The sequence below is a fragment of the Eurosta solidaginis genome, chromosome 1 (genome assembly GCF_040869045.1).
Source record: "Eurosta solidaginis isolate ZX-2024a chromosome 1, ASM4086904v1, whole genome shotgun sequence".
Lineage (NCBI taxonomy): Eukaryota > Metazoa > Arthropoda > Insecta > Diptera > Tephritidae > Eurosta > Eurosta solidaginis.
The window spans coordinates 247,885,239-247,901,730 of NC_090319.1; the positions used below are offsets into that span (position 1 = coordinate 247,885,239).

A 16,492-nucleotide genomic window follows, 5' to 3' on the forward strand; every position below is an offset into this window, starting at 1 on the left:
TAATGAAGGAATGGTGTTCGGAGTTCTTTCAAAGTAAAAAAAAAAAATGATAAAAGATTTAATATAAATAAAACTATTGTTTTAATAACAACAAAAACGTCATATATATTCTGTATACATAAATTTGTAATGATTATCTCACTTTAAAATTTGAATTAAATAATCTAAAGTTTTTTTTTGAAACTGAGTCGAGAACTGTGCGTGTGAATGTTCGAATTTTCACCGATCAGCTGTTAGTTGCGCTACTTGGTAAAATTTACAATGATACATACTGAAAGAACAAGACGTGCTAGGAAACTTATCACGAAAAAGGAGGGATAACCTGGCCATAGATGAATGGATTTGCAACTCTTTGTTTCGAGAGAGCGCTGTCAAAATGCACATTTTTTATAACATTTATCAATGATACCACTCCAAACAAAAATGAATAGATCTGAAAATGGGGATTTTTGACATACATTTCGGCGATTATAGTTTCAATCATTTAATAAAATGATAGTCGTAAAATATTTATTTCCTTGAAGTCATTTTACAACAATACGACTAGTTAGAGGTAAATATAAACAAATCTAACGCATTTAACTCGCAGTGAAAACCATATATTCTTTTGAAATTTCAGTAAATCGGACGTATGATATAATAGTTAACATTTTTTAATGGATAGGGCTTATCCTACATGTCTGGCGTTCCAGGTTCTGTGATCAAAATGGATTGGTTGCATCGGGAGTTCATATTTACAAAACCTATTTTTAGTGATAACTTTTGAATGGGAAATAATATTTACCCTCCGCCGTCGAACTAATAATACTTACACTAAAACAAGTATTTTTATCCTTTTTCCCATAATTTTTGAACGCTATTCTACAGTTGTAGGTCAAACTAAAGTTTACCAAAATTTTAGGCACATTTTTCGTTTTGGCTGGCATATTTTTTGTTCTGGCACCAGCTTCAGCTGGCGCGAGGGATTTATCTGTGATTGTTGCCAGCAACAACTAGAAGATGAATCCCTCGTGAGAGCGAAAATATGAGAGCGTAAGCAAAAGATTCGTATCAATCTAATCTATGAACTGGCTGTGTTGGAGCACTGCTCCTTGCCATCTATCAATGATGACATGATATGAAACTTCTCGCTCTCTGAGAGCGCGTGAAAATGTGCATTTTTTATAACATTGACCATAGATGCCATCATCCTCAAAATCAAATTTGGGCATTTCGGAATAACTATGGGGTATTTTACATGGTAAAGGTTTAATTTATGATTTTCACCGAAAACTTACTCAAGATTGTCAAACGGGATATCAAAAAACTCGAATTTTTTCAGGATCACAAATACAAAAAAAAAGCTTATTTTACCCGTTAAAAATTTTTCCGTGACAACACGTGAAATTTAATTTTTTGATAGCTAAGATAAAATGTACTTATCTCTTTTCGCGCGTTAATATAACAGCTCATTTAATTTTGTTATTTCTTGTACCTTTTTTACAAATTTTTGATCCGCTTATGTAGTTGAATACACTTGAAATGAAAAATAATGAAAACGCACCGATTTTTTGGATTTTTTTTTTCGGGGTTTACGCAACTCTGATCTTCAAGACCCATTCTTGGAAACGAATGAAGTTTGTTTACAATCGAATGAACTTTAAGACCCATTCCTGGAAACGAATTGAGAGAGAATGAATGTTTCGTATCATGTCATCATTGCCATCTATTTTAAACCAAAAAAAAAAAAAAAATTTATTTTATAAAAATCACAAGGAGAATTTAAAAATGGATCTTATTGGATACGTGCAACAATATGACTGGGGAAAAATTGGCAATGACTCTGCTGTGGCTCAACTTGCAGCTGCGAATGATCCTAACTTTATAATTGATGATAAATCTCATTATGCTGAACTGTGGATGGGCTCTCATCCTAGCGGCCAAGCTAAATATAAATCGAATGGTGCTAGATTGGAGGACGAATTACCTTTTTTATTAAAAGTATTAAGTATAAAAAAGGCGTTAAGTATTCAAGTTCACCCCAATAAGGTACAAATCCGGAAAAATAAGAGGTCACATTCAAATAGTTATTATTTTACAGGCCGAGGCTGAAGTGTTACATAAAAACGAGCCAACAATATATAAGGATCCAAACAATAAACCTGAAATGGCAATTGCACTAACACCCTTCGTTGGATTATGCGGATTCAGGCCCCTTTCCGAAATAAGGGACATTATCCTGAACATTCCTCCGCTTGGTGAATTGGCAGTAGATAATTCTAAAGATTTGGATCTGTTGTCTAAGAACGAAGAGGCTGGATTACGTCATTGTTATGCGAATCTTATGAGTGCAGATGGAGTGGCAGTTACTAAATGCATCGATGAGATATCTAAACAGTATTGGAAAGGTAAGATAAAGTATCCATAATTGTATCTAGATACATATATACAAATTACACTTTTTTCATAGTATTATGTCGATATAATGTTCTCGAAATATTCAATAAACTTAATGAAGATTTTCCAAACGATGTTGGTGTACTGTCGCTATTCTTCTTGAATGTCGTTCACTTGAAACCTGGTGAGGCCATGTTTCTTGGAGCAAACCAAATACACGCCTACTTATCAGGCGACTGTGTGGAGTGTATGGCTTGTTCCGACAATGTGATACGTGCTGGATTGACTCCCAAGTTCAAGGATATCAATCAACTTCTCAAATCATTAGAGTACAAAGGAAGCCCACCAGAGAGTAAAATCTTTACACCGAAACGTATTGACGAACTGCAACTTATATTCATACCTCCGGTTGAAGATTTTGCGCTAATACAATTGACTTTAAAACCCACAGACAATGAGTATGTTTTAAAAGTTGAGCAAACTCCTGGTATATTACTTGTATTAAATGGACAACGAAGTTTAGAAATAAATGGCTTCAATAATTTGCTTTTAAAACGTGGATCAATAGTCTATTTGCCATGCGAGAGTGGCGTGGAATTACGTTTTATAGACCGAGAAAACAGCGATACTATATTTCTGGCATATATCAGTACGCCCAATACAGTTTTAACGACAAATATAGAAATTGTTGAAAAAAAAATTATTTAAATTTTATACCAGCCTTTATTTTCATTTCATTTATTAAAAGAAATATATATTAGTACAATAAGATCATGTATGATCTTTTATAGTACAACAGACATTAAATAACAGGATAATAAAACATTCAAGTTTTAAATAAATCAAGCTTTATTTTTGAGTAAAATGTAAAAATTACCTTTTGTAAATAGTTATATATAAATCTATTTATATACATAAGTAGATATGTATGTACATATGTATGTATATAGTAAAATTTATTTCGATACAACTATATGGATTAAAATAATAAATATTTTGAATTAAACAAATCTGTAATAAATATACATAATGCTCTTAAGTCCTATTTCACTTGAAATTATATCGGAATTGTAGATGTTGCTGCTATAATGACAGAAACATAGCCGTATAATTTAGGGGAGTAGTACCGATGTGGAGGGTCATTTGCATTTAAATCTGTAACAGCTATAGGTGGAGCATTTTTTAGTAGGGACGAGAAAAATCGCTAGATGTTTGTTGTTGTGTTTACGATTCTTCACCCCAATCAATTGTCATCAATATCCTCTAACGGGGGTCCAAGGAAACTTAAAGTTTCCATAGGGGTGGATGACACAGATGGTTGGTGTCATGTGTGGACACTTCGCAAGCGGGACATACATTATGTATATCGGGTTGATTCTGGGGTGGCTTTCCGTAATTCAATATCGAACAAAAACGAGTATCAAATAATCGTTTTAGCGTTCCCTAACACAAAATCACGTCGCGTCGTATCGAACGTTCGCTACAATCCGTTTGATAGCTCCTTAGGTGTTGAATTACTTTCGTAAGCTAGAGTTTTTAACGCTTTTGCGAATATTTGAGGAATAATTTTAAGCTAAGGAGTCAGCAAACAAACGCTTTTCCCTATTGAAATTATTTTGATGATTCCAATATACTTTCGAAACACCTTTTGATACACGAATTAAAGTACCGAGCTAACGAGTGTCGAATATCGAATTATGGAAAGCAACCCCTGGATAGGTAAGAGTTCAACCTGTTACAGTATCTAGATCGAAGTTGAGCTAGAGTCACGCGGGTCTTCCTAGAGGGAATGTTTTCTTCTGCGAGTTCAGGGTATTCATCTTTACGAACAGGGATCGCCGGGTACATCCTGGCATAGAGGTCCGACGCCTGTTTGGTGCTGTAACAGTGCTTCGCCCCATCCAATAGGTGCGACAAATCACAAATTGTTATCAATGTCCACTAACTGGGGTCCAAGGAAACTTGCTGTTTCAACAGGGGTGGACCATAATGAGAGGGGTGTTAGAGGCGTTGGTTCCACATTACAATTGAAGAGATGGTTGGTGTCATGTGGGGACACATTGCAAGCAGGACATATATTTTGTATGTCGGGGTTGATTCTCGATAGGTAACCTGTTACAGTACCCAGATCGAAGTTGAGGAGAGTGCGTTCCTCCTCCGCCGCTTTCTGGACATCACCAAGGACCTATTTGTGCTTTTGTGCTTCATACATCTGTGTTCTCAGGTGCCGTATTACCTCATAAAGCTTACGGAGATTTAAACCCCTGGGAGGTGTGGCCTCTTCAATCAGATGTCTGTTGGGATGCCCAGGTTTCTGGTATTCAACAGAAACTGTTTGTCCAGCATTTCATTTCTCTCCCTAATGGGGAGTACTCTCGCCTCATTGTGTAGGTGCTGTTCTAGGTACATAAGAAGACAGCCCGTGATAGTTCGGAGGGCAATATTTTATTGCAGTAAGTAACCTTTAGGCTTGGCGATCATATCAGGGACGCGTAGCATGCATTCGGCCGGCCAATTACTTCGTAAGTAGCAATAAGCTTTTCTTTGTTGTTGTTGTAGCGATAAGGTAACTCCCCGAAGGCTTTGGGGAGTGTTGTCGATGTGATGGTCCTTTGCCGGCTACAGATCCAGTACCCTCAGGTAACACAGCTCTATTAGGCCTTTAGGCCATCCCTCCTTCCCCACCACCAAGTTCCATGAGGAGCTTGGGGTCGCCAGAACCTCGTCTGTTAGTGAAACGGCATTCGCCGCTCTAAGTTGAGGTTGACAATTGGGTTCGGAGAAGCTATTTATTGCGCTGAAAACCTGTAAGGGTTGCGCTACACAACCCCTTGAATCTGGTATTTTAGTCGCCTCATACGACAGGCATACTTACCGCGGGTATATTCTAACCCCCTAATCCGCTGGGGTAGCTTTTCTTTGTTGTTGTTGTGGTTGTTGTAGCAATGCTCGCCCCACCCAATAGCCGCGACCGATCACAAATTGTCATCAATATCCTCTAACGGGAGTCCAAGGAAACTTGCCGTTTCAATAGGGGTGGACCATAAGGAAAGGGGTGTTAGAGGCGTTGGTTCCACATTACAATTGAAGAGATGGTTGGTGTCATGTGGGGACACATTGCAAGCGGGGCATACATTTTGTATGTCAGGGTTGATTCTGGATAGGTAAGAGTTTAACCTGTTACAGTATCCAGAACGAAGTTGAGCCAGAGTGACTCGCGTTTCCCTGGGGACTATGCGTTCCTCTTCCGCAAGTTTTGGATAATTTTCGTTAAGTACTGGATTCACCGGGCAATTCCCGGCATAAAGGTCCGACGCCTGTTTATGGAGTTCACCAAGGCCCTGCTTGTGTTTTTTCACTTCATACGGCTGGGTTCTCAGGTGCCGTATTTCCTCAAAATGCTTACGGAGATGACTCCTTAAGCCCCTAGGCGGTGCTGGTTCATCAATCAGATGTCTGTTGGGATGCCCAGGTTTCTGGGTATTCAACAGGAACTGTTTGGTCAGCATCTCATTTCTCTCCCTGATGGGGAGTATTCTCGCCTCATTATGCAGATGGTGTTCTGGGGACATAAGAAGACAGCCCGTGGCGATTCTGAGAGCAGTATTTTGGCAGGCCTGTAGTTTCTTCCAGTGGGTGATTTTTAGGCTTGGCGACCATATGGGTGACGCGTAGCACGTAATCGGCTGGCTAATTGCTTTGTATGTAGTCATGAGCGTTTCTTTATCTTTTCCCCAAGTACTGCCAGCGAGGGATTTGAGGATTTTGTTACGGCTCTGAATTCTCGGAACAATTGCGGCTGCGTGCTCACCAAAATGTAGATCCTGATCAAACGTCACACCCAAGATTTTGGGGTGTCGGACAGTCGGTAGCGTAGTGCCATCGACGTGGATGTTCAAAATGGTCGACATTTGGGGCGTCCATGTTGTAAATAAGGTCGCGGAAGATTTAGTCGGTGATAATGCCAGGTTTCGCGAGGCGAAAAAACTGGAGAGATCAGGGAGGTAGCCGTTTATTTTATTACATAGCGCATCGATATTTGGGCCTGGGCCTGTGGCCATTATTGTGCAGTCATCGGCGTAGGAAACGATTGTGACTCCTTCCGGTGGTGAAGGTAGCTTGGATATGTAGAAATTAAACAAAAGTGGGGATAGGACACCACCCTGTTTAATTCTCCTTGGTTTTGATGTTTCGTTTCTAAATTGCACTGATGCCTGCCGACCACCCAGATAATTTGCGGTCCACCTTTTAAGACATGGGGGAAGGGTAGACCCTTCCAGGTCCTGCAGTAACGAGCCATGGTTGACCGTATCAAAAGCTTTTGATAGGTCTAGCGCTACGAGTACTGTTCTATGGTGGGGGTATTGATTTAAACCGCAATTTATCTGGGTGCTAATGGCATTCAGCGCGGTGGTAGTGCTATGGAGTTTTCTGAAGCCATGCTGATGAGGGGCTAGCTGTGCTAAATATTTGAACCCCTAGCACCTGAGAACTCAGCCGTATGAAGCAAAAAAAAAACAAGCAGGTCCTTGGTGAACTCCACAAACAGGAGTCGGACCTTTATGTCGGGAATTGCCCGGTGAATCCAGTACTCGGGGAACAGTACCCAAACTTGCGGAAGAGGAACGCATACTCCCCAGGGAAACGCGAGTCACTCTGGCTCAACTTCGTTCTGGATATTGTAACAGGTTAAACTCTTACATATCCAGAATCAACCCCGACATACAAAATGTATGCCCCGTTTGCAATGTGTCCCAACATGACACCAACCATCTCTTTAATTGTAATGTGGAACCAACGCCTCTAACACCCCTTTCATTATGGTCCACGCCTGTCGAAACAGCAAGTTTCCTTGGACTCCCGTTAGAGGATATTGATGACAATTTGTGATCGGTCGCAGCTATTAGGTGGGGCGAAATATTGCTACAACAACCACAACAACAAAGAATTCATATCTTCATTCCAAGGTATTTTATACGATACTAGCAGATCCGGCAGACGTTGTTCTGTCCAAAATTTGGTCTATCTGCATACATTTCAATGAGCGTTTTCCGTCTAACTCTGCCCTCGCCCCTCTACACTTTTTCATAATCTTTGTATTCACTCCTCCCTCCATATTTTTCGCTTCATCTATCTCCAACTTCGACTCATTCTATCTCTTTCTCAGTCTCCTTCTCTCTTTTCTCTTCTCTCAAGTTTTTCTCATTCTTCTTCATATCTTATTGCAAGTCCCAGAGGGTGGTATGTATTTTGTTCCAATCCCATTCCGAGTCTCAGTCCCAGTCCCACTCCGAGTCTCAGTCCCAGTCCTAGTCCTTATCCCAGTCCCAGCCCGTCTCTGGTCTACTTCACGGAAAACAAGCATCGTAAATACTAATATAGGCAAATTTATATACCAAATTTCAGTCAAATCGAATAGGACGTATGTAAATAGGTATGTAAAAAAAAAATAAATGTAAGGCGCGATAACCTCCGAAGAGATCTAAGGCCGAGCTTCTCTTCCAATTTGCGCCGTGCTCCTCTTGATTTTCCCTACAAATTGGCCGGACGGGACCTACATGTTTTATGCCGACTCCGAACGGCATCTGCAAGGCAGATGAGTTTTCACTGAGAGCTTTTCATGGCAGAAATACACCCGGAGCGCTTGCCAAACACTGCCGAGGGGCGACCCCGCTTAGAAAAATTTTCTTCTAATTGAAAAACCTTATTTCTAAACTTTTGATGTTGCTTTGCCCGGGGTGCGAACCCAGGGCATACGGTGTGATAGGCGGAGCACACTACCCCCCCCCCCCCCCCCCCCCCCCCCCAGCGGGTTAGGGGATCAGAATATACGCGCGGTAGGTATGCCTGTCGTAAGAGGCGACTAAAGTACCATATTCAAGAGGCTGTGTAGCGCAACCCTTCAGGTTGCCAGCGCAATATATAGCTTCTCCAAACCCAATTGTCAACCTCACCTATCCGCGGCGAATCCTGTTTCACTAACAGACGAGGCTCTGGCGACCCCAAGCTCCTCATGGAATTTGGGGGTAGGGAGGGAGGGAATGGCCCGATGGTTTAATGTGGCCACATAAATCGTTCCCGAGATGGTCGGGCTAGCACCTTCATGGTGCTATGGTACCGGAGCGTACCGGATTTGTACCCGGCAAAGAACCATCACATCAATGACACTCCGCAAATTCTTCGGGGAGCAACCTTATCGCTACAACAACAACAACCATCACACCACGGTGGCCGCCAAAAATAGGTATGTGGGTATTATTAATTCATGTCTTTATTTCGGCTTCGCATGCATATTTATCAGTTTTGCCAGGTCGATGCGACTAAATCGAATATCACAATGAAAATTACTTTAAAGCTCTCGGCAACAGCTTTCATTTGATATCCATAATACACACACATTCTAGGGGTATTCGGGTCCATGTTTTGGCCTATATCTCGAGGCCCTAGTCACGCAGCGGTGTAAAACTTACTCTGTACTAAAGCACACATCAACAGCTTCAACTTGATACACATAATGTAAAAACACATTCTAGGTGTATCCGGGTCCACGTTTTTTCTCGACACCCTAGTCACCCAGCGGCATAAAACTTACTCTGTACTAAAGCACACATCAACAGCTTCAACTTGATACCCATAATGTAAAAACACATTCTAGGTGTATCCGGGTCCATGTTTTGGCCTATATCTCGAGACCCTAGTCACCCAGCGGTGTAAAACTTATACTAAAGCATACAGCAACAACTTCAACTTGATACACATAATGTAAAAACACATTCTGGGTGTATCCGGGTCCACGTTTTTTCTTGACACCCTAGTCACCCAGCGGCATAAAACTTACTCTGTACTAAAGCACACATCAACAGCCTAAATTTGATATCCATAATGTAAACACACATCCTAGTGTACCCTGATCCACGTTTTGGCCTATATCTCGAGACCCTAGTCACCCAGTAAGGGTTTACGCCGCTCACTTTATCGGCGGCGGTGGCGTAGTCTCTATTATATACCGGCGGCGGCGGCGTAGGCAGCGCGCCGGCATACGCCGTTGTTCTTACTTTAAAAGGCTTGATTTTTCTATTTATAAAAATAATATTTAGGAAAGGTTTTGTTTGTATGTATTTAAGGAAATCAACCTGTTGGCCATTTCGGAAAGATCTGGGTGTTTTGCCCTTGCGGAGGGATTGTTCGTTCGCTTACTCCAGAGAGTCTTCGAACCAAACCCCAGTTGTTGTTGTTGTTGTAGCGATAACGTTGCTCCCGAAGGCTTTGGGGAGTGTTATCGATGTGATGGTCCTTTGCCGAATACAGATCCGGTACGCTCCGGTACCACAGCACCATTAAGGTGCTAGCCCGACCATCTCGGGAACGATTTATGTGACCACATTAAACCTTCAGGCCATCCCCTCCCTCCCTACCCCCAAGTTCCATGAGGAGCTTGGGGTCGCCAGAGCCTCGTCTGTTAGTGAAACAGGATTCGCCGCGGTTAGGTGAGGATGACAATTGGGCTTGGAGAAGCTATATATTGCGCTGGCAACCTGAAGGGTTGCGCTACACACCCTTTGAATCTGGTATTTTAGTCGCCTCTTACGACAGACCTACCTACCGCGGGTACATTCTGACCCCCTTTCCCGCGGGGGGCCAAGTCTTTGGGATTGGTACTGCTGCGTCTGCTGAAAAGAAATAGAGATACATAAAATAGTCACACTATTATCTGTATATCTCGTGCAAAGCGTAGTTTCTCCTAGGGATAACTCCCAATAATCGTCGCGAACACAATTTCTTTAAATCATTTGTGGCTCCTTGGCGGTCACGCACAAAGGCGACTTACGGTTGTTTTAATGGTCTACTAATACTCGTGACTCTCGTGGCACAGGGCGCTTCCAGTTTTTCGGCGGTTTTAAGAGCTACAATTCCCGACGTGCGAACAGTAGAAATCCCGACTACCAGTCGCTAACACGTCTCCTGGTCCTCACACCATATGCCAGCACAGAAGCTATAGGACTGCGGCTTCGAACTCGTCGACGTCACTTTCCTAGAAGCTCTAGGTGTAGCTCCGAAGAGTTTTCAACGGATGCTTTAGTCGCACTATGCTGCCAAGCTACATCAGAGGAACATCTTGAAATCTTAGGCAGTGACTATTCGGCGAAGGATGCCGCCCTCGAAATCATGAGCAAACAAATAAGTGGATGTCATTGCGTAATGGGTGAAAATCATATAATCCTCGGCGCATCTACATAATTAAAATTTTACAAGGACCTTGGATAAAAGTTTTAAAATGTAGACCAAAGTTTGCAGACGTTTGTGTTCACAACATTGATTTCAATAGTCTTCGTTAAATCAAAATGATATTTTAGAATGAAAGTCGACCATTTTAAGTTGAAAGATGTTAACTGCTGTTTTCCGGCTTTATGATATAAGAGCTCATTATGGATGCCCGCGTAGCTTCAGTTTTCAGACTAGTTCGACTGTGCACTACGTTAGGATAGTAGCGCACATGTTCATTAGTTCGACTGTCTTGGGAAAGCTTTTGCTTCACCACTTTGAGTGTTCTTGCGAAGGACAAAGCCTCACCTGGTAAATATATGTGCCTACGTATTCACATTTGTAATAGAGACCGCAACGTGTAGGTGATATTTAGACTTGGTTGATAGGCTATAATCAGTGTGATTCACTCCAAAGGACTAGTTTTGAATGGGGCTGCCAACTTTAGGAAATGTCAGACCGGGAGACTTGGCTGTTGAAGGATGAAGTGTGAAAATCAAAATTAACATTTCAGACGCTTTTGTATAGTTTCGCAAATAATCAACAGTTGTTTGAATATAAGGCCAAGTGATTTTTCACACCCTTCTCATACGTACATATATCCTCAACTTAAGTATGAGGTAAGAATCATTTCGAAGGACTGTTTCTGCCCTTAAAACCTACTAAAGGATTTTGCATCACTGATTTAGCTTATTTTTTCAGCCATCGCTATATAAAATTAAAAAAAAATCGGCACCTTTTTTTTTGCGAATTTTGCTTTTTTTAACACCTTAATTAACAATTTGAAAGCATGTTCGTTCGCCTTGGGTCATTTTATTTGAATTCATTGTTCATTATTAATTTAAAAAAAATATGCAAAGTGAGCATATAAATTTGTTATATAACTTTTCTTTCAGTGTTTTGTTTTAAAAACTTGGTGAACTGGGTGATGCAAAGTCCGTGTTGAGCTGACATCGAAAGCGCCTGTTTTTTTATCTTTTGAACAGTTAGAAAGAGTTAAATTTCGGAATTAGTTTCTTATAACTGGCAGAGATGCGCATTCGTTGATACCACTTTCGACCATATCCGACCAATTTTCGAATTAACAATAAATGGCCTAAACAGTCTTAAACGAGTAGAAAATATAGTAACGCGCCGGACGCCGCGCCGATATTTTTGACATTCGGCGGCGGCGTGCGAAAAACGACCTAAATCGGCGGCGGCGGCGTTTATCGGCGGCGTATATCTCTATCACCCAGGGGTATGAAAATGACCCTCTACTAAAGCACTCATCAACAGCTTTCATTTGTTATCCATATTCTAAAAACACATTCTAGGGGTACCAGGGTCCACGTTTTGGCCTATATCTCGAGACCCTAGTCACCCAGGGGTATGAAAATTACCCTCTACTAAAGCACTCATCAACAGCTTTCATTTGATATCCATATCCTATAAAAACATTCTAGGGGTACCCGGGTCCACGTTTTGGCCTATATCTCGAGACCCTAGTCACCCAGGGGTATGAAAATTACCCTCTACTAAAGCACTCATCAACAGCTTTTATTTGATATCCATATCCTATAAAAACATTCCAGGGGTACCCGGGTCCACGTTTTGGCCTATATCTCGAGACCTTAGTCACCCGGGGGTATGAAAATTACCTTCTACTAAAGCACTCATCAACAGCTTTCATTTGATATCCATATTCTATAAACACATTCTAGGGGTATCCGGGTCCACGTTTTGGCCTATATCTCGAGACCTTAGTCAATCGGGGGTATGAAAATTACCTTCTACTAAAGCACTCATCAACAGCTTTCATTTGATATCCATATTCTATAAACACATTCTAGGGGTACCAGGGTCCACGTTTTGGCCTATATCTCGAGATCCTGTGTGTCGATCCTGAATCGGTGCGTGCGTTCTGAAGTTATAGCGTCAGGAAGGAAACCCCGACTTTTTTTTATATTATAGATGAGGTATTTACTTATACGCATTAAATGGAATTATAATTACATACATATAATTTTTCGTATTATTTGTGCCACTTAGTACAAAATGGAATCATAAAAAAATAAAAATTTTGCCTTAGAGGTTTGAACCCCTGAAACGAACCGTTTCGATTTTCTGTGCACCCAATGTAAGGCATGGCTGTCGTAAGAGGCAGCTCAAATCCAGACCAGGACCAGGAGGGCTTGAGGGGTAAAAAATAGTTTCCTCGGTAGTTGGGCTTTTACAGAAAGTGCTAGTAACGGAGGGTACCAAATTTAAAAAAACGCCCATATCCACAGAAGAAATTTAAAATATGTAATTCTTTAAAATCTTGACACTTTCACCCAGACATAATGGCAGCTTTCTTTCCAAACTGAGACTACCTCAAATGTGTAGAAAAAAATTTATACAGGTTTATGCATTTTTTCTTTTTATATTTTTGAATATAAATAATACACTAGATATTATGAGAATCTACTATAAGAATGTTTTTCTTTGTAATAATAAATTAACTAGAATATTACTAAAAGTTTTGTTGGATTTAAATACATTTAATGGTTATGTAACTCGACGCACGATCTGCGAAACAGTAAATCTAACTTATGCTTGAAAATCGAATATCAAATGCGATGCTTTAAATATTCTTCAATTACAGATTTTATATAAATGTTATCTCTTTTTAAGTTGCATATAATTTTGCTTTTTACTTTTAATGACAGATTTTGTAAGTTTGTATAAGTATGCATTTAACTATAAATATTTGTGCTGACAAAAATTCTATCCACTCATTACATTTGTATAGCAAATGTAGTATAATCTCATGCATTTAGTTTTCAACATAATAAGAAAATACTTTTGTACAGTTTTCTTAAAATAGCGCTAGTACAACGCATCTATAAAACCCATACAAAAAAGTAAAACTATGAGCACAATTACATTAGGAATATATGTTAAGTGTGCCGAACATATAGTTGATTTTTTCTCCTAAGTTATATTCAACTCCATAAAATGTATGACGATAGTTTTGTATAAGTGTATAAGGATAAGTAGTAACTTAGATGGTGGGTAGTTAATTTAGCATTTGTATATTAGTCATTAGTAATTTCAGCTTAGTGTATATATTGTGTATGAGGAGTTCCATTACAAAACGCAATTATTGCACATACATTTTTTTCGGATTTTGATATGACCATATTTTAATTTACAATATCTTTCAGACTGTTCCTAAAAATTATAGGAATCCTATTATTAAAAAAAATTGGATTTGTACTGAGATATTACATTTTCTCAGTCCTTTCGAAGTGTTCCATTGTAATTATTGCGTTTTAATTTGGAGCTTCTTATGTGTTCTGTATAGTTACTGGTCACGTGTAAATTGTAAAAATGCATTTCAAAATGCATCGATATTGTGCAGTTTGTTGTTTCTGAGACGTAAGTAAGTTAATTAATGCGTCGGGGTAGCGCCATTTGTTTCCGAAGCAAATCTTGTGCTTCCCATTTACCTTTTTAATCTTAACAGGATGTAATTAAATTTATTTTAGAGTAATTTAACTTTTGAGCAAATTGTTGGCCTTTTTATTAACACCATCCATGCGTACGTTATTCGCATCACCCTTGGCGTTTATACGATCAACTTGTTTGTTTTGATTTTCTAACTCGGATCCCATGTCCAATGCCATATTTCGTAAATTTCCCAACATTGAGTTAACTTGTCCAATGTTTTCATCCATTTCATCTTCCCGAGCATCGTTTGTAATTCGTGGAATATATCCACTTTGAGGTGGTGCGCCGCCAGATCGTTCACGTTCATCTACAATACGTTGAGGTTGACTATTTACGATTTTTCCATCTTCATTTGCTTTCCAGGCACTGTCACTGTCATCCTTTATGGCGACTTTCTTCCAAGGTAAGACGCACAATCCGCAACATTTCTCCATGCCACTTAAATTCTTTTCAGCTTCCCGCATATCCGCATTTATGCGATCCATTCCTTCTTCGATACGATCCAATTGCTCTCCCTGGTCATCCAAAGCCACTAGAGTACGAATCCCAGCCTCCTTACTTTCTTCCATAAGGTTAAGCATGCGACGTGTACTTTCGAGGGATTCATCCGCTACTTGACCAGATTTAAATTGCAATTCCTGCAATTCAGTACGAGGAACTTCGGGTACAGCCATTTTTGTTTGTGTGATGATCTCAACAATGTATCTTTACCTTAAGTTTAATTCTCTTTAAAGATGCGCAAAATCTGAGTTATTTCCCATATTAACTACTCACCCTCCTATTGAATTGATTCCAATGCTTCTACGTTACTATGGTTGTGAGTCATATGTCCCCTCTACTTTTCTTTTATCCACAATTTGTTTGATAAAATAACTCTGTGAACGCTCTTTAGTTTTTCTTTCAAAAATTTAATAGTTAATTATTTACAAATAAAGGTACTATTTTGCAAATACTTACAATACAAAATTTATAACATCAAAGCTTTTCACAATTCTATAACTTTCTTTTCTACAATTTTCGTTACGACCAGGGTTGCAATATTTATGCGTTTTTGCTTCTTAGCACCACATTTTTTGCGAAATTCAAATATTTTAATGTCGCTATCATTGTGAATTTATACAAGTGGCGAATGTTTGAAAAAAAACCTTCACAATCAGTGTTGCCAGGTGATGCGAAAAAAAGAATCTAGATTGGCAAAAAAACAAGGCTAGAAAAGGCTAAATTTAGAAAAAAAAGAAGATAAAACAAGGCCAGAAATTTTTTGGTTAATTCATAAAATTTTTTTTATATTTTAGTTTACACATTTGTAAATAAAAACTTATAAACATAACTTAAGCATAACTTCCTGTTTCAAAACACATCAGGCACATTTTCCTTGACTAGCACATGGAATTACTTTAAATGATTGCATATGTGTATATACGTAAAAAAAATATTACAAACTAATTATTTATATAAAATATTCCCCGTCTGAAGAATCAGAAGAGCTTAAGTCTGGGTATAAAGTTTGGCTATTTACCATAGATATGAGATAATCGGTAATTTCAAAGTCATTGCAACATTTAGATAAGCGTTTTAACGAGCATCTAATATTAAGCAGCGCATTAAGCATTTTAATTTTTTGTTTGTTCCTTAATTTAGTTTTCAGAATTTTCATGCCACTAAAAATGCCAAGTTCTAAAAAAGGAGGTTCGTTTAATGCATTTTTATGTTCTCGGACTTCCGACCAAAATTCCATGGTGGAGTGTACATTTTCCATTTTATAGTTATAAGCTTTCGCCACTGTAGCTCTATTAATGCTATTTGACTTGAAGAATAACTATACTTCTCTTTTTCAAAGTAAGAAAATACATCTGGCTTTGAAATTTTCAACGAATTTTCAGTAGAAAAATAAATTAATCTTTTGTAGAGAACTCATATTATTAGGTATTAGGTGTTCACAGAACCTATTGAAATTATTTTCTTTTAGAAATTTTTAAAAATACATTCGGAGTAAAAAAGGCTAGAAAAAAGTCACGAAGCTAAACCCAAAATTTCGAGGCTAAAGGCAAAAAAAAGGCTAAATCTAGCCTCGAAAAGGCTAACCTGGCAACACTGTTCACAATAGTAAACACTCGATCACTCGTTCAATCGCTGTTCGATTACTTTAACCATTAGCTCAGTAGTGTTTTTCAAACATTTTTGTAGGCGTTACAATATTTACATATTTTAAAATGTTTCCAAACTGGCTGCTCATATTTTATCTATTAACTACGTTTTAGAAATGAATATTATTATGAAATCCGGCCCCACTTCCCGGCGGAGGCCGCAAACTTAGCGAGAGAACGTGACCTTATAAGACAGCTTGATCCAGGCGACCCCCAAATAAGGGACGAACACA

At 39.2% G+C, this 16,492-nt stretch overlaps 2 protein-coding genes across 3 annotated transcripts; one reads left to right on the forward strand and one right to left on the reverse strand.

Annotated features, from left to right (window-relative positions):
- Window positions 1-1,662: 1,662 nt before the first annotated feature.
- On the forward strand, window positions 1,663-3,365 carry Mpi (mannose phosphate isomerase). The gene is made up of 3 exons (XM_067769216.1): window positions 1,663-2,028; window positions 2,081-2,387; window positions 2,450-3,365. The coding sequence occupies exons 1-3, from the start codon at window positions 1,678-1,680 to the stop codon at window positions 3,082-3,084; spliced, it is 1,293 nt and encodes a 430-aa protein (XP_067625317.1). The 5' UTR covers window positions 1,663-1,677; the 3' UTR covers window positions 3,085-3,365.
- A 9,657-nt stretch (window positions 3,366-13,022) lies between these two features.
- On the reverse strand, window positions 13,023-15,200 carry Snap24 (Synaptosomal-associated protein 24kDa). Of its 2 annotated transcripts, none has more exons than XM_067769224.1 (3): window positions 15,070-15,200; window positions 14,887-15,009; window positions 13,023-14,823 (listed from the first exon to the last, which is right to left on the reverse strand). In XM_067769224.1, exon 3 carries the CDS (start codon window positions 14,784-14,786, stop codon window positions 14,157-14,159), a length of 630 nt encoding a protein of 209 aa, XP_067625325.1. In that variant the 5' UTR covers window positions 14,787-14,823; window positions 14,887-15,009; window positions 15,070-15,200; the 3' UTR covers window positions 13,023-14,156. The 2 variants fall into 2 exon arrangements, with proteins under 2 accessions (XP_067625325.1, XP_067625327.1); XM_067769226.1 differs by having other exon boundaries at window positions 13,023-14,838.
- Window positions 15,201-16,492: the final 1,292 nt, after the last annotated feature.